The following is a 22,866-nucleotide window of genomic DNA, read 5'->3' on the forward strand; positions in this document are numbered from 1 at the left end:
ATAACTGAGATTATGGCTGATGTAGAATATTTTTATTTCTTGGTGTAAAGTTCAATGATACAAAACAAATTTTATGACACAATGAACATTTATGATACAAAATAAGATTGAATGATGTATTATTTCATTTATGTTGTCTTGAGAAGTATGTGTAACTAACTTAAATGTAAACGAAGAGGTAATAAAAGCCTGCCTGTCGTTAAAAATAGATTCATGAACTTTCTACTTGTTGGTATTTACTCTGTACTTGGAACTTCTAAGCATTTTACGTGTTATCTCATTTGATGCACACAACAACCTTGTGAGGTAGGTGTTTTTATTATTAGCATCATCCCCATTTAAGAGGAGAAAACTGAGGCACAAAAAGAAGTAGCTTTCCCAAGGTCACACAGTTGAGAGGTGACAGGGATGGAACTGGAAGCTAGGCAGCCTAACAAGATACATGAGATTAAAGTAGAAAAGGCAGAAATTAAAAACGGGCCAGGCTTCTCATCTACAGTTCATACAACCATAGAAAACTCAGGATAAAAATTGTTACCTTGATATCATTCTATTTTCTAAAATTAGTGATTCTGGAACTTGTGGCATATGTACTAATGATTATGACAACTGTTACAAGCAGATGTAGAAACGAGTCAAGAATAAGATGTGGACGAGAGTAGTATGTTTGGTTTAATATCTGCTTGTGCATAGAAGCCACTGAGCAGTTAAATAAGGCCTAAATGTGAAAAAGGTTTTGGTTTTATTATTTAATTTCTACTTTACATGATATGAATCATGTAATTAACTCTGAAAGTTATTTGTAAATTTCAAACTTAATTTGTGATTGATGCTTGTAAGTATCATTTTAGAAGTTCTACCTAGGTATTTATACAATAAAAAACTGAAAATAGATTTTTTTTTTCCTTCTTGAAAATGTCTCTTCAGTTTTGGTGTTTGTCATGGACAAATTTTGATAGTATATAAACACAAATATATCTCTGGAAGTCTGAAGGTGATTTCATTTACTGATTGTCAACATCTCTGAATTTGTTTGCATTTGAGAAAATCACAATTGTTATTCTTTTTACATCTGCACAGCCAAGTATTCACACTTAAGCCAAATACTCAGATTGGCCTTTGTTAAAAACTGATAATTAATCATTACATCTTGAGCTTGACAAATAAAAAATATTAAATAAACCAAAGGAAAATAAATTTCCCAAAGTACTGTGAAGAGAAGGTTTATATGCTAATCATATGTTGCTGTGTGCTGTGTGTTCCAGATGACCAAATCAACTGTCCAACAACTTTATCCACCTCTATAAATACTGACGGATGAAAGAATTCAAAATGTCCTGCTGAAGAGGACTGCTTTGGGAATTTGGTGAATGCTCTGTGTTTGGACTTCTGAAGTAAAAAAACAATGCTAATGCCAAAGTTTAATGAGGCCACAGTATTTTAAAAGTTCCTATTATCTGCCATTTCTATTTTTATGAATATAAAAATATAATTTAAAAAATTTGTTTTGTGGAAGACAGATATGCTCAAATTTCTTTTCCATTAACCAGTTGTTTGTGATGACGAAGAATGAAATGGCAAAGCAGTTAGCAATACATTTTCCAAAGACACCAAGGGGTCTATATAGTTCTGTAAAGCAGGAATGAATCCCTTTTGCTGTAAATACTGGATGCGGCCTTGATCAATCAGGAGTTTACACAGATGCCCTATTTTCTTCTTTTCTTCAACAGTAAGAGTCCTAAATTGAATAAACACAAATGAATTAAAATTCTGTAAAAGTTTATCACAGGTGTTTTAGTGACTTCTATTCACTGAGGAGCTTCGAAGTAACCTGCGCTACACAAGGTGCTACGACTCATGCTTCCAAGACATTTTACCTATGACACAGTTTAAATGTAAGCAGTTCAATGTACTCTAAAATGGATTGTAAAATGTATTTTCTTGAATAAACTGTTGATAATAGAATCTAAAAAGAAAGTAGTCCCCCTTTATTTCACTTTGTCTGGTTTCACTTACCCAAGTTCAATCACTGTCTGAAAATACTAAATGGGAAATTGCAGAAAAACAACCCCTAAGTTTTAAATTAGCGACATTCTATTGAGTAGCATGGTGAAGTCCCATGGACCCCACTCCTTTCCACCTGGACATGACCATCCCTTAGTCCAGCTGCACTGTGCGTTACCCACACTGTATGCGTTCCCCGCTCATTAGTTGCTGCAGGAGTCATGGTTATCAGGCTGTGGAGGTTTGGCAGTACCCACCGTCTTAAGCCTCCACTGGGGGTGCTGGAATGTATGCCTGTGACAAAGGGAAAGACGACTGTGCAGCAATCACAGATACTTCTCCTTCAGTGTTGCATACTATAAACATAGTCACGTACCCAGGCAGGCCATCAGCTCCATCATCTGCGACTCTGCACCCTCCGTCGTCATGCTCTTCACTACTGTCATTTTGACGATCTTGTCTCTCTGTAGTAATGTCTGCCGCTTCTAAAAGTGTTTTCCGCATCCCGCAAGTTGCCCAACTACTCATTCGCTGGAAATAGTGGAATTCCACAGCTCCAAGGCCGAGAGCCCTGAAATACTCTTTGCCCACATAGTGTCTCCAGTCACACCTGTGGTGACAACAGAGTGCAATAACAATGCCAGCCACAGGGCTCCACTTCTCGGGGACATTTCGTTCATTTCCTTCCTTGGCCAAAGTGTTAACTTTTGTCTCTGTTTTATCATTCTTTATGCGTTTGGCTAAAGGTTCTTCATTCCTTTCCTCATAACTGGCAGCATAGGTTTCAATCAAACATCGTAATGCAAGATCTGCAAACACAATTATGTGCCCCCCCAAACCATATCATCTTTAAAAATAAGTACTTTTTACATTTCTTAAACAGTATGGTTTTTTATTGCCCAACAAAAACCTACTTAGCTATATACTCATAGTAATTCTATGACAAATTATCAATTTTGTTCAAGTTTTGCTCTTTTCTATCTTTTTTTTAGTGACTTATTCTGCATAAAATCTACTTTCCAAGAAAACTACCTGAAGCTTAAGATCTACAATTTGAGACTCTTGTCCAAATACTTGAATTGCCTCTCATTTCTCCTACGCTAGCTAGATAAACTGCACAGAAAACATTTATTTACCTACACTTACATTCCCAGGTAATGCTGAGCTTAAGAAACCCAAAGAAAAGAAGAAAGACAAGTTTGTTCAGCCTATTGATGCTAGGTTCAGGATGCCAGTACTGAAATTAAGACTTTCACAGCAAATAGCAATGGACTGGAAAGTTGACAAATGGGGCCAAAATGTGGAAGGAAGGCTTCACTGAGGCCTTACTGCATGTAAGCATTCATTCAGTGTTTACTAAATGTTGCCTTCTATGTGCAAAACCTTGAAGATGCAATGATGAATGACACACACACATTAAGGTTATGTACTCCACATTAAAATGAAAAAAAAAATTAACACATCTTAAAACTAAAAAGATGGATTTTTGATGACTATGGCTACTTCACACTGAAAACTGCTATACTACTCTCTTGACGATATTAGAAAGTTTACAGATGTACACCACAAAACCTACATTTTTCTCCGATTAGACTGTCATGTTGTGTCTGATTAATTAAAAACATAAGCAATTAAAGACATTTATTTTATTGGCAGTGCTGGGGTTTTAAACTCAGGCCCTTGAGCTCGCTAGGCAAGTGCTCTGCCACTTGAGTCATGCCCTCAACCCTTTTTGCTTTAGTTTATTTTTCACGTAGGGTCTTGGCTGGCCTCTATAATCCTCCTACCTCTGCTTCCCCGTGTAGCATGTACCACCACTCTCAGCCCAAATGCATACACACACACATACAGTATTTTTTTGTGTGTGGGGGTGGTACTGAGTTTGAACTCAGGGTCTTGTGCTTGCTAGGCAGGCACTCTACCTCTTAAGCCACTCTTATCAGCCCTCAAGTGCATTTTTAAAAATTTTATCATCCTAAGATGTAACAAGTGTGTATTAAATGATTTGATATTTCACAAGTAAATTTAATTCAATGTATGAATTTAAGCCAACAAACAGTATTGGGAACTATTATCTGGAGATAGTGAGAGATAATCTATCATTCTGTAAAGTATTATTTTTTTTCTTGTTTTGAGATGGGGGAGCAGGTTCTTGCTATATTGTCCAGACTGGCCTTAACCTCCTGGGCTCAAGACATCCTCTTGCCTAAGCTTCCCAAGTAGCTGGGACTACAGATATGCCGTCACATCTGGGTCCATAAACTATTATTTTCTAATAAGTCATTGTTTTATTTACATCTGACTTAAGCAAATGATTTTTCAGAAATGTGAATTATCAGAAAAATTGCTTAAAGGATTGTTATTTCAGAATTAAAGGGAGCCTTGGCAATCTACCTCACCCTTCTTTTTTATAGTAACCTTTAAAGTCACTAGCCCTTAATGGATAAAATCAAATACCTAGGAAAGGGCAAGGAAACTTAGCAATTTGGTGGCCAAGATTATGCATTCAGACATTCACTGAGTGTTACATTCCATGCACTGTATTAGCATATACCCTATTCTCAAAAAAAACTCAGTGAGGAGATTTAGATAAACATATTAAAATATAATAAAGATATGCAAAGGGTATAGTACTATGATGGTATTTTTTAAAGGAGGCTCCCTGCCCAGCCATTTTGATTGGGTGATTACAATTCCAGGATCAGTAAGAACAGAAGGGCTTTCTATGGCAAGTACACAGGATTTGATGTTGCTGAACAGCAAAGCTGGAGACAGAAACTGGCAGAGAGCTGCTGCGGAGTTTAAGGAAGGGAAAGACAGTAGAAGGGCAGCAGATGGCTCTGAATCTGGTATTTAAAGGACAAGTAGAGGAAGACCATGAAAGAACCAGAAAGAGTGGCATTGATGAAGGAAGGGGAAGAACTGGGAAAGTGTCACGAAAGAGAAGGAAACAGAATTTAAGAAGCACAAGCAACTGCAGCAGAGATAATAGGGGAATTCAGATAGAGTGAATCAAGAGGGGTCAGGGGAGTGTATGGAACAGGAGAAATGGCCACCATGAGTTACACTTTCAAGAAACACTGATTAGGTGGAGAGTCAAAGGTATGTGCTTCCTCCCAGAAAGGAATTGGTTATTTCAGAAGGCTTTTGTGAGGGTTCAGTAAGATAAGGTATAAAAACATAGTCTAAAAACTATGACAGACAACACAAATATACAGAAGTCATCATTTTCAGTCAACTTAAATAATGTCTTATGGAGGCTCCAAGTTCCCCAGGTGTGTGGATGATGAAGCGAGCAGCAGGAGCCAAGATGTAACAACAGGTAACAGTCAGTGAGCACCACTAATGCCAGACACTTCACCTGTAACCTGGTAAATAGCTAATTAATAATAAATCATATTCCTGTTTCACAGATGAGGCAACAAATATCTAACAACCTGATTTGCAAATGCATGCTGTTTGCACTCTCACAAGTTAGATGTGATGGACAGAAGTGTGAATATGGGACTGCCTAGATTTCCTAGTTCAAAGTTTCTTTTTTCTTGCAGGGCACTGGTGGCTCTCACCTGTAATCCTAGCTACTCAGGAGGCAGAGGTCAGGAGGATCAGCCCAGGCAAACAGTTCACGAGACCCTATCTCAAAAAAACCCATCACAAAAAAGAGCTGGTGGAGAGGTTCAAGCAGTAAGAGCACCTGTCTAGCAAGCGTGAGGCCCTGATTTCAAACCCTAGTGCTGCCACAAAAAAAAAAAAAAAAAAAGAAAGAAAATTTGTTTCTTTTTTTCTTTTTCCTGAGAATCCTGAAACACAATAATCTTCCAGTCGGAGAGGTACTTCCCAATTAGGTGCTTAAAAACCTTGCATTTTCTGGGGTGGAGTCAGTTTCTCTAAATAACCTGTTCTCTTTTTTGGCTGAAATCTAACTCAAAGAACCTTAAGGTCCCATATGACACAACATTTACACACGGAATTCATAATTCATATAGCAAAATGATCCAAATAAATAAGAAAGCCCTGTTTCTGATGTAACACTAGCCAGTGCTCCTATGAAGACTATAAGTTGTAAATATAAGAGATCTAAAGTACTCAGCAGAGACCACTGAAGGAGTTGGGGCCATTTCAGCTAAAACTTTACTGTCAACTTCAGCATCATCTGTGTGTTTACATACCTGTTGCCACACCACACAGATGCTTTCCAATTCCTACCACAGGTAGCTTGCCTTCTCTTAGCACAGGGATCTTGCCTGCGATAAAACCAAGAACTAGGTTACCTATCTGTGAGATAAAGTACTAATGTGGCCTTCTGCCACAGAGAATTAGAATTTCAATTTTAGGGGTAAAAGACAAAAAAGGTTCTCACTTTATAGAATCCAACATATAAAGCAGGAAATTATTTAGGGTTTATGACATCAGGAAAGTAATATATTTAGTCAAATAATCTTAAATACAGTAATTTAGATACAAATGTCACATAGCTTCTCAAGACCAGATTAAAATTAGCAGATAGATAATGTCGGGATATTTGCATTACTTTTTTTAAATATGAAAAAAAAACTATTTTTAAAAAAAGATATATAAAAGCAAGTGAAAAAGAAGAAAAAAACAGGGAAGTGAAGAGAATGACTGAAGGGTGTATTTGTATATGGAATGTGAATTCCACAGCAATGACTTATTTTGTTTGGGACAATTTAAAATTCTAGAAAGTATCTTTTATACATAGCTACACAGAGAACTATCTCAATTTTTTTAATAGTTTTGGTAAAGTCACGTTAACTATAGGCAGAAAGCGAAAGCTAGTATGAACAGACTCAAAATTAATTTAAACAGGACAAAGAAGCAATATAAAGAAGCAATATAAGGGCATTATTATCAAAATTTTTAAACTCATTCCAAGTACAACACTTTGTGTACAGTTACTACTGAAAAGCAGTTTTTTTTGGTGGGACTGGGGTTTGAACTCAGGGCTTCATGCTTGCCAAGCAGGCGCTCTACCACTTGAGCCACACCTCCAGTCCATTTTGCTCTGGTTATTTTGGAGATGGGGTCTCTCAAACTATTCACCCAGGCTGGCCTGAACCTCAATCCTCCTGATCTCAGTCCCCCCAAGCAGCTGGGATTACAGGTGTGAGTCACGGGCGTAGTTAGAATGCAAATTTTTAGTGTATCAATCCCAATTCAATTTACATGTATTTGTTACAAACAATATCCTATATTAACAGCAGACTAAGTTTATTTTGTTTTTTCTGGAGCACCACTGTGCATGAATGGATTTCTAAGCGGCCCTCAGAGTTTGAAATGCCTGTGATTTATGGCAGAACAACAGAAAGTTACGGAACTCACTCAGACACAAGTGCTGAATATCAATCTGAAGCCTCTCAAACACTGAATTTTCCTTTCTGTGCTTGCCGTCCACCTGTGTAAACAGAACATTGCTGTAGCAGTGACTTTTTATGTAATCACCAAAAAACCCAGCTTTATGAAAAATGAAGATCTGTTTCTTTCCAAAATTCAGACTAGGTTACCAGTTCTTATTTTTTACTGCTGAAAAAGAGAATGAACAAAAAATTCAAGGTTGTAGTTTTTATAAGAACTCTAAAATAGTATCATTTTCTAAGGCTTGAAAATTGTATCAACTGTTAGGTACAATATAATAAAAATAATATATGCATTTCCTTCAACCCTCACAAAGGAGCGAAGTTCCCAGACATTCAGTGGGTTACTGAAGATGATCTGCCAGCTCCTTTGTCACCCCTGGTGTTCTCCTTTGGCTCGCTCCTCGCCTTACTCTTTGAAAAGTCACGACCACTTTAATCGACACAGATGTGACTGTGACTTACAGGTCTACATTTTGGCTCAATCTCTTGAAGGATCATCAGATGTATCTTTTTTTTTTTCAGTACTGGGGTTTAACTCAGGGCCTTCCACTTGATAGGCAGGTGCTCTATGGCTTGAGCCATTCCACCAGCCCTTTTACCTTTATTTATTTATATATTTATTTATTTTTGCATTACTGGGGTTTGAACTCAGGGCCTTCACCTTGAGTCACTCCACTAGCCCTCTTTTGTGATGAGTTTTTTTTGAGACGGCGTCTTTCGAACTATTTGCCTGGGCTGGCTTTGAACCGTGATCCTCCTGACCCCTGCCTCCTGAGTGGCTAGGATTACAGGGGTAAGCCACCAGTTAGGATCTCATGTGTTTGTCTGGGAGCCAGTCTCAAGACTGCAATCCTCCTACTTGTACCTCCCATGTAGCTGGGATCACAGGCACATGCCACCACGCCTGGCTCATTTGTTGATGGGGTCTCCCTAACTTTGTGCCTAGGTGGCTTTTAACCACGATCCTCCCAATCTCCAAGTCCTGAGTAACTGGGATTACAGGCGTGAACCAATATACCTGGCACCTAGGGCCTTACATATGCTAGGCAAGTACCACTGAGCTACACCCTTAGTCCCTTTTTTAAAGCTGTGATTTTTGTTGTTGTTTGTTTTTAATGGTGCTGGCAATCAAAACCAAGACCTGCTGAATGCTAGGCAAGTTCTCTAACACTAGGCTACATGCCAAGCCCTCAGACATGTCTCCAATTGTGCACTGGAGAGCTCTATGCAACAGCAAAGGGGACACAACTAGAACTGAAACATTATTTCTTCCTCCAAACCCACCCTCCTGGCCCCAAGAACACCGCTTGTTACTTCAGCCATGAAAACATTACCCAGAATGACTCCTCTTCCATAGTCAATGGATACTAGTGAGCCTCGTGGCTTCCATGTTTTTAACAGTTCTCTTCCTCTCCCCTCCTGCACATCCCCTACAAAGGCCTTAGTTCCCTGGCCCATTGCTTAGTTAGATTATTGGGTAAAAATGATCAATCTTCCTGCTTCAAGTTTCAGGTTCTTCCAATACAGACTTATGGTGGTGACAGGATAAACTTTAAAACCCTTTTGCTTCACAACGCTTAACATTCTTTCAATCTCCTCCAACTTCCCCTCCCTCCACCAACTCCACAACAACCCACACTATAGACTGAGGCTGGCTCTCCATCTTCACACTCTCAGAGCATCAGGTCCTTATCATAATCATAACAGACTCAGCACACAGAACCAAAAAACTTGTATATCTGCCCCACCAGAGGTATACTTCTAGAAGGCAAAACCCAATCTTTTCCACTGTGTCCTCAGCACATAGCAAGATACAGCCAAGCTTCTTCCTGAACACACACTGTGAGGCTAGCTCTCTCTCCAGTCTCTTTGCTGCAGAAGTCTGCTTCACACCACACACTCCTATCACATAGGAACGTTTGCATGTGTCCTGTTGTTTCAGACCATTTGCTTACACTGTTCTTGCTTCTTACAATGCTTCTGAAACCCTCTCCAGCAAACACTAATTCACCTTTAGCTCAAGGTTTAGCTCAAACATCACTTTTTCTGTACAGTTCATTCTCCATCACTTCCCTGCAATGAAGCTTATCATTCCTTCCTATACACTGTGTAGACTTTTTGGTTGTTGTCTCCACATCTTAACACTCTACCACAATTACTTATTTGTGTAGCTCTTCATTCTAAACATAAATAACAGAGCACAGGGGTTTTGCCTTTAGCTTTTGTGTGCGTATTACTGGGAGTTTGAATTCAGGGCATTCCACTTGCTAGGCAAGCACTCTACCCCTTGAGCCACAGTCGTTATATAATTTATATACTCAGTGTCTCTTATGGTGCCAAAGAGTAAGCTCAAAAGTACTTTTTGAATGAACAGTAAGTCAGCAGTGGCAAATGTAGGAGTAGGACCCAAGACTTTGAGCTCCTAGATTGAGCTTGGCTCTTTTCACAGATTTTCCTGGCTCTGCAAATTGTGTGTGCGCGCGCGCGCGTGTGTGTGTGTGTGTGTGTGTATGAGAGAGAGAGAGAGAGAGAGAGAGAGAGAGAGAGATTTGAACTCAAGAGCTTTGAGCTAGCAAAGCAGGTGCTCTACTACTTGAGTCACACCTTCAGTCCCTCTGCAAATAATTCTAAGAACACAGATCACAGACCATAAACATTCATATTAAAAAAAATTCAGCTTCAAATTAATTTAATATTGCATTAAATCAATATAATTTGGACAGATAAAAAGCTATAAACAAATACATAAAAAAGGAAATTTATTTTAAGAAACATGTTTCTATCTTTTTTTTCTAAATAAGAAAAATGTTAGTGAAGGTTGGTTCCTATGCACTGCAGGGGTTCACTCACCTTGAATCTTGTGGTCACTTTCTCTACTAGGATGAAATGAACTTTTTCAGCATCTTTTAAGGCAATATCAACCCAATGGGATAATTTCCCCTTTCCTGCTCCAAACTCAACAAAGCATCTTCTTGGACCAAGTAGCTTTAATTTTTCAATGTTACCTAAAATAGAAGCCTGCAAACTTCACAAGATTATTTTATAAACTAGAACAAACAGATTTGGCTCACATGGGAAAACAGCAAGGTAACTTCTATCTAAAGCAGTAGCTCACACTGATCATTTCTGTGTGGCTGTAATTCTTTTCCTACTTTTAAATATTCAATTCTCTACTCAGAACCACATCTACACCAAAAATTTTAATACATGTTTATACATATTTTTTTAAACAGAACTAATTTGTACCTTGAAAAATAAACTAAATAAAATATCATTAATAACTGTTGAGAAAGAATAGAATATGAGCTTTAAACAAATGAACAGAAGTAGTTATCGTGGCATGAATATACCTGCTGTTTCAGGTGCTTGATTGCAGAATCACCATTTCTCGGGTCATTCAGGGCATCAAGTAATGCTGGATGGGACCTAATGTCATCTTTAAGTGTAGAATTCAAGCCTGTGCCAAGTATAAACATGAAAGCTTAAGCGTCCATCACAGGACTCAGAACAACAGTAGTAACATCTCATAAACCAGAACAGTATCAACTCATGTGCCACCTAATTGCTCTAAAATAATTCAACTTGCAACTTTAGACAGACTTACCTTCACTTGCTTTTCTCAATTTCTTAATTAAGTTTTCCAACTGCTCTTCAGATAGAGAAGAAATTGGAACCTATACACAAAAATAAAACTAAATAATGGAGCCCCAAAATACTTTAAAGTACCATGACAGAGACAGGGTAGAGGCTAACAGCTGGGCAAATCCCATCCATGACAGCTTCTTTCTGATAAAACCTCTTTTCTAAGCTGCCATTAGAGCCACCCACTGCTAAGTCTGTACTCAGTCTCTGCCAGGCTACTTTAATTCCCCTAGCTGCCTCCAAGTCACAAAGTCTAGGCTCAGAAGAATCACAGGAAACTCAGAGCACACTGTAGCTTGTTATGAGCATAAGCTAGTCTGGGCACTAACCACTGCTAACAATACTGATTCTACAGGAAAATGCATTCTAAGTTCAAAACACCAGATTTACTCCAGACAAAAATTGGAATATGGCTTATTCACAATGTGAAGATAAAAACTACTGTTTGAAATTAAATATTAAGTCAATGTACTTACTAATTGTTCAGGTATTTCTGTTTCATCTTTTAAGCCTGCATTAATATCTTGAATAAAGAAATCCTTGACAAAAACAAAACAAAACCATAACAATATTATTAATATGAGGCTCTATGAGGCTCACAAAAATTAAGCTGAAAAACTGACTCTTCCTTTCATCTCTTTCTCTGCCTGCCATTGCTCCTCCCATCTATTCAGTTACTAAATCATTACCAAGTGCCTACTGCAGGCCTGGTTTGCATTATGTGACTCCCCCCAAGGCAGACAACGGAAGAGACAAATCCATGTTCATGGATCTTATATTTTAGTGAGGTACTTATCTGAACAAGCATCTGTCATCTAAGAAATTCAGTAAGGATTTTTATTAAAACTTTTACCTGTTTACAGCATAGACTGAGGATTGTGCCAGTTTTGCTTTATGGTGTTAGAGCAAAACAAGAGTATATGCTGCTTATCAGTACATTTTCGATTTCATTTAGCTTAAATTAGTTTGGATTTAAATAGTCATGTGTTTAGTCTACAGCCATACCACCCTGAACGCATCCGATCTCGCTAAATAGTCACGTGTTTAGTGGCGGCCATACTGGAGGATGTTACTCTAGGTGCGTTACACAGTATTACTTCTAGGAGCCCTGAGTGAAGGTGAAAGTGACTTCACTGCAATGGAGACATCACAGCATGCATGGTAATGGGCTTTTGTGCCGTATGTAGCGCATCCTGATTGTGTACTGCTAGCTTTACCTACATGTTTAACAACAAAAACTGGTGGCTAAATGGGATGGGTGAAGAATGCAGGTATTATATAATGTTCCGTTAGATGACTAACAAAACTGTATTAGGAAATTAACTCTAACTATTAAACCTTGATGTATTCTTAGTTAAAAATGGTTGGAAAGAATGTTCTAGGTAAATTGTGCTGTGGACTGGACTTTTATATATGAAAATTATTTATACTGGAGAAACTCTCACCAATCTACTTTCATTTAGTGAGTAAGATTTTTACAAACTGATGATGTGTTTCAAAGTCATGAAGAACAGTGTTATAACTTTACCTGGGTAATAAGGGTCACATTATATAGTATACCAGATAATACTGCTCTGTATTTCTTCCCCAATCTCATCACCCAGAGTTGCCATCTTTCTTTGCCACTGTGTCCTGGCATGTGACAGAACCTGCCCAATGGCATTCAATTTTTAATAAATTCATCTGTTTCCTCAAATTTTCCCCAGAACACTCATTCTACTTGCTTGCTTCTAACTGAAACCTGGCACATAGGTAAGAAAGATACTTGCAAGTAAAGCCTTCTAACAGGAACTTAAAGGCTGCTTTTGGGGCTGGTGGAGAGGCTCAAGTGGTAGAGCACCTGCCTAGGAAGCATGAGGCCCTGAGTTCAAACTCTGGTACCACCACAAAGAAAAAAGACTGTTTTTGGCAAAAGCACTGACTCGTCACTTAGGCTTACAAGTGTCTGATGGATAATTAAAAAGAGGATAACAACTTGCCATCTCTGGCTTCACACTGCATTTGTCTTCTTTGCTATTTTAAACTTTGGGTCAGATTCCAGCTTGACTCTGACAGGTTGACTTTGAAGGAGTGTCCTGAAGCTAGGAATACAAGGTTGATTAGCCCTAAATTTACCTCACTTCTCTTATCCTCTTTTGAGGCTTAAGACACCACGTTAAGAGTAGCTAAGATATTTTCAAGATTCCAGGAATAGTGAGCCTTATAGGCAGATCACCCCATGATGGGAGTGGAGGCTGCCCCCAAAAAGGGACAAAAACCAAATTGTCCACCTCCAAGCAATAAGGATTTTCCTGGTGCCAGTAAGAACCCACAGAAGCAGATCCGAGACAATGATCAACCAGATCAGAGTTCAAGTGAGACAGCTTCACTATTCCTACTTCCTTCTCCTACATAACCCTGGAGTTACGGTCAGTGACTAGAAGACAAGGTAGAGGTCACTAGTCCCCCTTGTTCCCTTCCAGTATGGCCACACAGAATAAATTCTTTTCCTACTTTACCATTCATCTCTTTTGACTGGCCGTGGGTAGCAGAGTCTGCTGTACTGAGACCCCAAGAGTTAAGCCTTTGACCTAGGACTCTGGTAAGTCTCATTTTCTCTTTCTATCAAAGGACCTAAGTTCTGAGGAGGTAGTAAGGTGGTTATCATTTTCCTGTACACAATCTTAATATTAAGATACCTTTCCTTTTTTCTTTTTTGGCAATACTGGGGTTGAACTCATGATGTTGTGCTTGCTAGGCAGGAGCTCTACCACTCCCCCAGCCCTAAAACACTTTCTTTTGAGCTTATAGGGCCCAGCGATTCTCAACATGGAGGCATTTGGTGATATATGGGGGTGTTTTGTCAAAATGACTGAGAAGAGGTACAGTTGGGAGACAATTTTCCCATGGTTGCTCAATTTTCCACAAGTCCTACAAGCAGAGGCACTGACTACCTTTGTTTCACACTGTCTTTTCAAGGATATCTCTGTATCAAACACCATTGAGAAAGAGAAATGGTGTCTCCTATAGATCACATGTTAGGCTCACTTACTGTACAGTATGATATAGAATAGTGTCTACTTATGGAACACAGATCAGGCAGGTTTGCTTACTGCCCAACTAAAAATACCCTACTTCCTTGTGTTTTAGCTCCTGAGCTATTACACAAGCCCACTGCATATGCAGTATCCATGCAGGCTACTCTGGTTTGACCTCATAAGCCTTGGGAAACTAGGGGAATTGATACAAATAAGAAGCTCTTGCTACTTGCTGTGAAGTGAGTAATAAAATTCCTGAGGCTTTGGGTCTAGCTTAGTGGTAGCACACATGTTTAATAGGCATTCTAACACCAAAAACAAAAAACCAAACAAAAAAACCCTTTGTCTCTCTACCTCTGACCCAGGAGCCTCACATCTGCCAGTATTCACAAACCTGTGGCAGAGCAACTTGTTAGGCTGAAAATAAGATGAAATTTCAGAACTTCCTCAGTTCTTGACAAATGCACTTGCCATTTGCTTCTCAGAGACCAGGATGGATGCTCTGTCACCTACAGAGATGCTCTGGATGCACACTAAAACTGTCCCACCAAGAAATCCTGTGCTCTTAAGCCATCTTCTAACCCTCCCAGGGTGGTAAGCCGTCCACTGGCTGTTCATTATCCAACATTCCATCACAGACTTTGAGCAGGGCAACAGTGGCTCACACCTGGAAGTCTAGCTACTTGGGAGGCTGAGACTGGGAGGATTACAGTTCAATGCCAGTCTGGGCAAACAGTTCATGAGACGCCCCCCATCTCCAAAATAACCAGAAGAAAATGGACTGGAGGTATGACTCAAACGGTAGAATGCCTGCCTTGTGTGCACCTCCTTTGCAAATGCTAAGCCCTGAGTTCAAACTCCAATCCCCCCACCAAAAACACTTTGACAGCAAATTGTCCTTTACACACTAACTCCAACACAAATGATCCCATTTTTAAGCCACCTGTGTAACAGCTCTGCCTGACCTTTGTAGTTCTTAATTCCTTCATACCACTTTGACAAAGTATTTCCATGGCCCTCTGGATTGCTGTGAACCATTTAGCCTCCAAAATCTCAAATGCTATTAAACCTATTCTCTAACCACAATTTGCAGTGTGCCTACCCAGCAAGCTCAAAGCCGAGTTCAAACCCCAGTAGCGCCAAAAGAAAAAAAAAAAAGAACTCTTGCTTACTCTACCTTTCTAAAGGCCTGTACTCACTTTTTTTCCAGGTAATTTCTGACTTCCATTTCACGTCATCATTATTGTCCTTTACAACATGGTCCTTCTGTCACACCCACACTTATAATAAAACCTAGTGCCTATATTAATTTGATGTGTTTCCTTCAGTGTTTACTGAAGGTAAATACACCTGATCTCAGCCAAGAGATGGCGAAGTAATTTTACTGTCAATGAAAGGAAATATATACATTTCCCCACAACTCCTGTACCTGTAGATGTATTAGATATATGCATATATTCTGTTGATCAGGTTGATGGCTAACTGCTAAATCATCGATATGCATTCAGTTATGTAAATATAATCTTTAAACTTTTTAAGTTTTGGAGGGTTTGGGACAGGGCTCGTTGCGTAGCTCAGGCTGGCCTTGAACTTACCATATAGCCCAGATTGGCCTCCAACTTTGGATCCTCATGTCTCTGCCTCCCAACTGCTGGGATTACAGTCATGCATCACCATACCTGGCCTAAATTTTTTTTAAAAATAAATTTTACAGTGTATATTTGAGGTTTACAGTATGATTTTATATAGTAAAACGGTTACTATAGTGAAGCAAGTTGTTACTCCCCCTCACCCCAATTCTATTCTGTTACCAAATAGAAATCTGATTTTTTAGCCCCTTGTTGGGTGATAAATGGTTATTATGGTTCTGTGTATCCCTTAGGTATAGAGAAGGGTGACTGTAAACTGTATGACTTTACCTTCAATGCCTAGCTTGCTGAATACTGCTGAAGAAAGACCACTTGGTAATTTGGATTGGTGCCAGTTCAAATTCATTTTCTATTAGCCTGGATCTCAAAGAAGTCTAGCAATTAATCTCTGTAATGTTAATTCTAAACTTTTTCCTCCCCCTCAAATCTCCATTGCATCATTGTCCCCCTCAATCATCTAGTCTTTCACTGGGCGTGCTGGTGCACACCTGTCCTATAATCCCGGCACTCCAGAGGCTGACATAGGAGGATCACAAATTCAAGGCCAGCTGGGGTACACAGAGAGACCCTGTCTCAAAACAAACAACAAAAATTACAGTGATCAAAGGAGAGCTCCCACCATCTTTTAACATTTCCCTCTATTTCAGTGGAAGAGCTACCGCCCTTCGGTTGTTCCTTTCTACCTCTATTTTGTTCCCTATTTCTGCCTCAAGTATCAACAAAGCTCTAGCTCCACTTTCTTCCTTCCTACTGGCCTATTAGCATATGTAAAACTACATCTCCCCCCCCTTGAAAAGATAATTGAAAGAATACTTCCTCTATCCTGCATCCTGTCTGCCATTCCAACATTCAAGTTACATTTACAGCCAAGTCTTTTAAAAAATAGTCTGCCTAATACCTGCTATTTGCTTACCTATCATCCCACTCTCATTTCTGCTCATCCCACCCTATTTACTACGGATTTTGCTAAGATCTTTGATCTTTAACCAATACCATTTTGCCAATCCACAGGTTTTCTTTTCATCCTTACCTTTATTCCTCTGTGATGCTAGTCCTTTCTTTTTGAAATTCTTCTATACATGACCTTCTAATTTTTCTCTTTCCTATCTTTCTTGCTCCATTCTTTGTATAGTTTCTTTTAACAGTTCAACTTTCAACATCGGTGATGCCTAGAGTTCTGCCATGGTCTCCTGATCAACTCCCTGGCTACTCTCATCTTTTACTCAGCTCTCCTCGTATTTTATCTTCAAATCATGTGAAATGCACAGTGCTGACAAAGCAACCTACTCTCACTTCTAGGTTTTTGTACTTATTTTCCTTCTTGAATGGCTGATTCTCCCTTGATCTTGGCTCTCATATGATACTTCCTTTGGAGAAACCGCCCTGACTCCTTCTCATTTCTCTCACCTCTACATTTTCCAAAAGAAAATTATTTATTCTCCTATAGCACCCTGTACTCAGTTTTAGCAAATACTGCACTTTCCTTTTCCCATTGGATTGTAATGTTATTCTAGACAAACTGGCATAAGAACTCACTTCATATCTGCTGAAAAATAAGTTCTTTTTCTTGTCATCCTTACCTTTGGGTAACTAAACACCCAAAGCTTTACCTATAACTGGTATATATTTGACTTCCAAACATTGATTATATGCTCAACCTTTCTATTCATACTCATATATCCAACTGTGAATTTCCAGCCACCAAGTTTTTATAGATTCTGCTACCTCTATAATTCTAGCATTTATCCCCACCCTTCCCATCTTCTTTAATTCAGTCTCTTAAGATGTCACTCCTGAATTTCAGTAACAGCTTTCTCACTTGTTCTCCTTATTCCAAGCAATCCTCCCATGCTGCTATAAAAGAAAGTTTTCTAAGACAAAAATTTGACTTAATTATTCCCAAGTTTAAAATCTTTCAGCAGTTACATTTCAGAATAAAGTTCAAGTTTCTTGAAAGTATGTGGTTTCTCAACTCCATCCTTTTTACATGTTGTTCTTTCTGCTGAGAAGAGCTCGCTCCCTTTTCTTTGCCAAATCAAGGTTCTGGGAAGCCCTTCTTGACCTTTGATTTTAATTCTGATGCAAGTACATGCTCCCATCATTTCCTGCCTTCTTTCTTTTCCTTCCTTCTCTTCCCTTTTCTTTATTCCTTTCCTTCCTCTTTCCTCCCTTTTTCTTCTTTTTCTTTTTGAGACAGTTTCTCACTATGTAGTCTAGATTGCCCCAAACTTGCCTCAGCCTCCCAAGTGCTGGGATTATAAGCGTTCACCACCACTACAACTGGCTCCACTTCTTCATTTGACTTTACTAAAAAATATCCCTTATTTACAAGTCTACTTCCCAGTCTCAACTCCCTTTAAGACTATCATATTTTATTGAAATAAGTTTAATAGGCATGTAATAAATTTTTTTCAATAGTAAAATTATTCTCTGACCACCACTCAGGTCCCATAAGACTATTAACTGTATTTACAAGCTCATGCATCATGTACACTTAAGTGCATTTACCAAATTCAGGCCTCAACGCATGACTCTTGTCCAATATACACATTTGTAATACACTAAATACTATTTTTATAAACACTATACACCATACATGTCACCATTGGGTTTAACTGACCAAACACTTACAGGTTTTGGCTTTTCTCTTGAATTACATTTTTTCAAATGCTTTGCTAGTTGATCTTCATATACTGTGCTAAATTTAAAGAGAAAATTTAAAATGAGATTTGTGACACTTACTGCTTCCAGCACAGAAAAACTCTTATCTAATCCATACTTACTGTTTTGGATCTAAAGGACACAGGATTCTTTTCCGAGTATTTTCTTCCTAATAAATTGAAAAAGGGATATAGTTAGTTAAGTAAAATATCAACCTTATTACTTATAGATGTAACTGTAGAGTACGTGCATTCCGCCCCCCCCCCCCAAAAAAAGTAAGGAAATCTTAAAAAGACACAATGAGAAACTGGCAAAATCAAGTCATCTGGTCTAACAACAAAATCTCCAATGTGGCTGGCTTAGGTAGTATGAATAAATACAGCTTTGGACAAACAAGAATCCATAGCTTCAAATAGGTTATAGAAAAGGCCCACATAAGGAATTTTGAATCTGAGCTAACACTGTTATTTTGTGTGCCACCATGAAAGAAAGAAGTGTTAACCATTTATTTCAAATTAACTAATTTAAAAAGCTGACAAAGATTGTATATATTTATTATGTACAACATGTTCTGAAATCTGGATACACTGTGGAATAGCTAAATTGAGCTAATTAACAAACACATTACCTCCATATTTATTATTCTTTGTGGAAAATGCTACCCATCTAAATGATGACACAGCAGTGATTTTAGGATGCATCTTGATCTATACGTTGTTAAAATGGAGGGGAAATGTCTTAGAACCAACAAAACATGGCATTTTAATAACCTGGCATGGATCATTTTCCACCGGCTTTGCAGCTTTTCAGGATAGCAGTAATATGCTTTTGAGATACACTAATTTAACACTAATTTATATGCACTGTGAGAAAAGAAAGGAAAATTAATAGTGTTGGCAATTCTACCCAACATTCCATATGAGCATGTAAGAAACAGGATAGTGAAATCAAGACAGCCGGCCAGCCAGACTGGTTAGGTGACTCTCAGCTACTAGCTTGGTGTCCCTAGGTAGGCCTCCTGTCTCATGTGAAAGATGAGAAAATACCTTACCTCAGAAGGTCTGTGTAATCTAAGTGAACAAATATTTTTAAAACCAAAACAAGAAAACTGCTTAGCACAGTGCTAGGAGACCATGCTGACGAGTCAGCTCAACTCATGTCTGTTCTGATGTGCCTCTTGGCATGTCCATGAAATTATACACCCTGAATTTTATCGGAAAGCTAAGACATTTCCAACTTTTTAAAAATACTGCACATTATTTCCTCTTTATTTGTTTACTTTAAAACTTAACGTGTAGCAGCCAGGTGCTGTGGTGATGATGGTACAACACATTTGTAGTACCAGCTACTTGGGCTGAGGTGGGCAGACCACTTGAGATTAGTAGTTCAAGACCAGCCTGGGCCACATAGTGCTCTAAAACAAAACAATAAAACTTAACTTCCAAAGCCTAATAACAGAATGGGGGGGGGGAGGGGCTGGAAGAACTTTCTCAATATTCCTCAACATTGGCTCTACAGATATTTTGAGTTGGCAAATTCTTCTGGAGGGGAGGGACGGTTCTATGATTTGTAGATTTACCAGTGTCTGGCCTCTACACATCAGATGCCAGTTACAATAACCAAGATGCATTCAGACATTCCAAATATCTGCTGGGGGACAAAACTTATCCCGCTGAGAACCACTGGGTGAAAATCAGTTATATGTAGTGTCATTACAACTATATATGACACCTTTTTAAAAAGATGGAAACATAACACCCAATTACACCTTAAGTTAGATTCAGGAAAATGGTCACAATTCAAAACCCAATTGTGTCACAGAAAGTGTTTCCACTGGGTGTCTTGTAGTCCTTCTTTGGGGACTAATAACTAGATGTCATTTCTCTCTCGGAATACCAATCAGCCAGTAGAGGTTTATTCATATCCCCTATGACCATCTTTAGTCACCTTCCAGATGTCTGGATAGAGTGGGTACAAAATCCTTCTACAACATATCTCATTCTTCAATCAAGGAATGCTTGCTGACCCCTTAAAACCAGACAGTACAACTGTGGTTGGACTTTAAAGAGTTCCTGCAGTAAGTTACACCTTCCATATTCCAAAAGGAGAAATGTAAAGGAAGGGGCTGACCTGTATTGGATGTTCCCAAGAAGAATAAGAAATAAAATGCCAACAGTTTTAGACGTTTAGAGGGGATGAAATCACAGCTGCTGGTCTATTTGGTTTATTCTTTCTAGTCCTATTGAACATCCATTTTTTTTCTACCAGCATCCTCTTGTCCTTATTTTTCTATCACGCATATCCTATTTAATATACAGAGATACAATTATATTGGCTGATAGCATAGTTACACGTATTACGTTTATCGAACAAAATGGTACCCTTTCAGTTTTCAATTTACAAGGTCAATTTTTATATATTTAAACAAAACCTTTCTGTTCCCAGTGCAGCCCTGAAGTTACAAGTTTACAAGCTGTCTCCTCGAGATTGTAGATCTAAATAAATGTGCCAACGAGAGACTTTCCAGTGCATTCAGAGGCCGGGGTTCCGCTCACAGAACACAATCAGTGAAACGTGGGGACTCCCACCACTGCTGCTGCTAAACGGCCACGTCCCACCAGCCAGGCACAGGATGCAAGTTTGGGGTGAGAGTAAACTCGGTGTCACTCCGACAAACGTGTCAGAGCTGGCGCTTTACAGACAGAGGAAAGGGAGACGATGCTCAGCGCCCGGCTCGTGCTCCCCGCGAGGTCAGAACCGCAGGGGCGGGGGGCGTGGCTCAAGGTGCGGGCGCGAAGCTCCGAGTTCAAACCCCCGTACCGCCACAAAAAATTAAAACTGAAATCAAAATTAAAAAGCTGGAGAATCCAGCGGACAGAAGCAGAAACCTGTCAAAGAGGGGAGGGGCCGGGATCCAGCACCCGCCGACCGGGAACCTTATTTCCGACTGTCGGGAAGGGAGGGCGATACCAGACCTCCGCGGCTCCAGCGTGCTCGCCACAGAACCTTTTCCCCGCGGCCACCACCATCCTGCAGAACCGCTTCTTCTTTTCCACATAGTAACTGCATCTACCCTCAGCTGGAAAACCAGTATCACGCGGACTCGGCGTAGAAGCTGCCATAATAGCGAGAGCATCCAGCGCCCAGCTAAAAGAAAGTTCAGTTTCCTCCCGGTCCTGTTCCCTTAACAAATATGGCGACTTCGGGGCCCAGCACTCAGGTCAGTGGCCGGAAGTAGTGCGCTCGACCACGCCCCTTCCTCCGCAGAACCGGAAGAAGCTGATGGTGGCTGGCGAGGGACAAACCTCCTTCGTTTTCCTCTCTCCTCCTCCGCGGGAGCTGAGCGCCAAACTCAAACTCCACCAGAACGGAGACGTCTTTCAATCTAGCGCTGGAGGTCAGGTCTGTGGGGCTTTTCCGCACACCGGCCGGGGCAGCGGTCCAACATGAGCCAAGTTCTGTTCCAGCAGCTCGTCCCACTGCAGGTGAAATGCAAAGACTGCGAGGAGAGGTGAGGCCGCGTCTCCCAGTGCCGGCGGGTGGCGGTTGGGGTCGGGCCGGCGGGGAAGATGGCGGCTGCGGCAGTGGCGGTGGGACGGGAGTGCGGCCGGGCGTCGCGGAACGGGGTCGGCCGTTGCAGAGGGGACGCGAGGAACGGTTTGAGGAAATGGAAGGAGGTCCATGTCGGAATCCTGGGTCTGGACCGGGTGGTGGGGATTCTCGCCCTGCGCGTCCCCCCTTTGACGGACGAGAGCTGGGCGCAGTCAGCTTCAGACCTCGGCTTGCAGCGCCCTGACCCCAATCCTGACTCCCGCACCCCCTTCTCCTTTGAAGTATACTAGGGTAGATTTTTGCTCCTCAGCTGTAAATAGTAATTTCGGCTCATCGTCACATTCGTTGCAAAATAAATGGTTTAAGCAATGAGAAAAGCAGAAACTGCATTCATTTAAGAAGCACTGTCCGCTTGTTTTGGCCCTGGGGACGTGGTGGTCTTCATGGAGTTCTCAGAAAAGTGCTGTGCGAGCTTTTAATAGATCTGACCGAGAAGTCAGGGGATCTAGGACTTAGTTTAATTAGCTGTCTCTTAAGTTTCCTCACCTGTAAAGTTGACCTAACATGCCTACCCTCATGGTTGTAAGGAGGATCCCGTGTGGAAATGTATTTACAAACTAAAGGACGCAGAAGTGTGGCGTGAAAAATGAGGACACTGGTTTGCTGAGTTGCCAGTAAACTGCGGTCTGTAAATTCAGAATCGGGTCCAGAAGCAATTGGCAGTTCTGAAACCAGCAGCTGTGTAGGAGCTGTACATTATTTTATTTATTTATTTTTTTGGGGGGGGGGTGGGAATCAAACCCAGGATCTTCAGGATCTTGCTCACGCTAAGTGCAGACCCTGCCACTGAGCTGTATCCCCAAACCTTAATTGGTCATAATTTTGTGCTGTTCAGTATGGTAGCCACCAAAGCATTTGAAATGGGGCTTATCCAAATTGATGTGCTGTTAAGTGTAAAATAAAATT

General features: G+C 40.1%; 3 protein-coding genes across 12 annotated transcripts in view; 2 read left to right on the top strand and 1 right to left on the bottom strand.

Annotated features, from left to right (window-relative positions):
* Lrrc39 (leucine rich repeat containing 39) overlaps positions 1 to 1,399 on the top strand; it is a 25,353-nt gene extending 23,954 nt beyond the window's left edge. Inside the window, exon 9 of the mRNA XM_020166458.2 lies at positions 1,266 to 1,399. Coding sequence (XP_020022047.1) covers positions 1,266 to 1,321 — 56 coding nt within the window. The 3' untranslated portion in view covers positions 1,322 to 1,399. The remainder of the gene's footprint in view (positions 1 to 1,265) is intronic.
* The window catches only part of Trmt13 (tRNA methyltransferase 13 homolog), a 25,692-nt gene extending 4,127 nt beyond the window's left edge, over positions 1 to 21,565 (bottom strand). Inside the window, exons 1-12 of one of the 9 annotated variants that reach the window (XM_074050913.1) lie at positions 20,479 to 21,230; positions 18,471 to 18,517; positions 18,319 to 18,385; positions 15,634 to 15,722; positions 11,498 to 11,560; positions 10,984 to 11,053; positions 10,730 to 10,836; positions 10,230 to 10,397; positions 7,345 to 7,417; positions 6,174 to 6,248; positions 2,381 to 2,813; positions 18 to 1,738 (exon numbers count right to left, since the gene is read on the bottom strand). In XM_074050913.1, the coding sequence (XP_073907014.1) occupies positions 1,543 to 1,738; positions 2,381 to 2,813; positions 6,174 to 6,248; positions 7,345 to 7,417; positions 10,230 to 10,397; positions 10,730 to 10,836; positions 10,984 to 11,053; positions 11,498 to 11,560; positions 15,634 to 15,705 (1,257 nt within the window). In that variant the 5' untranslated portion in view covers positions 15,706 to 15,722; positions 18,319 to 18,385; positions 18,471 to 18,517; positions 20,479 to 21,230 and the 3' untranslated portion in view covers positions 18 to 1,542. Of the gene's footprint in view, positions 1 to 17; positions 1,739 to 1,966; positions 2,814 to 6,173; positions 6,249 to 7,344; positions 7,418 to 10,229; positions 10,398 to 10,729; positions 10,837 to 10,983; positions 11,054 to 11,497; positions 11,561 to 15,633; positions 15,723 to 18,318; positions 18,386 to 18,470; positions 18,518 to 20,478; positions 21,231 to 21,323 lie in introns of those variants that run through there. The other 8 variants (XM_074050910.1, XM_020166451.2, XM_020166450.2 and 5 more) reach the window with 8 other exon arrangements.
* LOC109678084 (spindle assembly abnormal protein 6 homolog) overlaps positions 21,561 to 22,866 on the top strand; it is a 45,971-nt gene continuing 44,665 nt past the window's right edge. For both annotated transcript variants that reach the window (XM_074050904.1, XM_074050905.1), the window contains exon 1: positions 21,561 to 21,859. In XM_074050904.1, coding sequence (XP_073907005.1) covers positions 21,795 to 21,859 — 65 coding nt within the window. In that variant the 5' untranslated portion in view covers positions 21,561 to 21,794. The remainder of the gene's footprint in view (positions 21,860 to 22,866) is intronic.

The sequence above is a fragment of the Castor canadensis genome, chromosome 12 (assembly GCF_047511655.1).
Source record: "Castor canadensis chromosome 12, mCasCan1.hap1v2, whole genome shotgun sequence".
Lineage (NCBI taxonomy): Eukaryota > Metazoa > Chordata > Mammalia > Rodentia > Castoridae > Castor > Castor canadensis.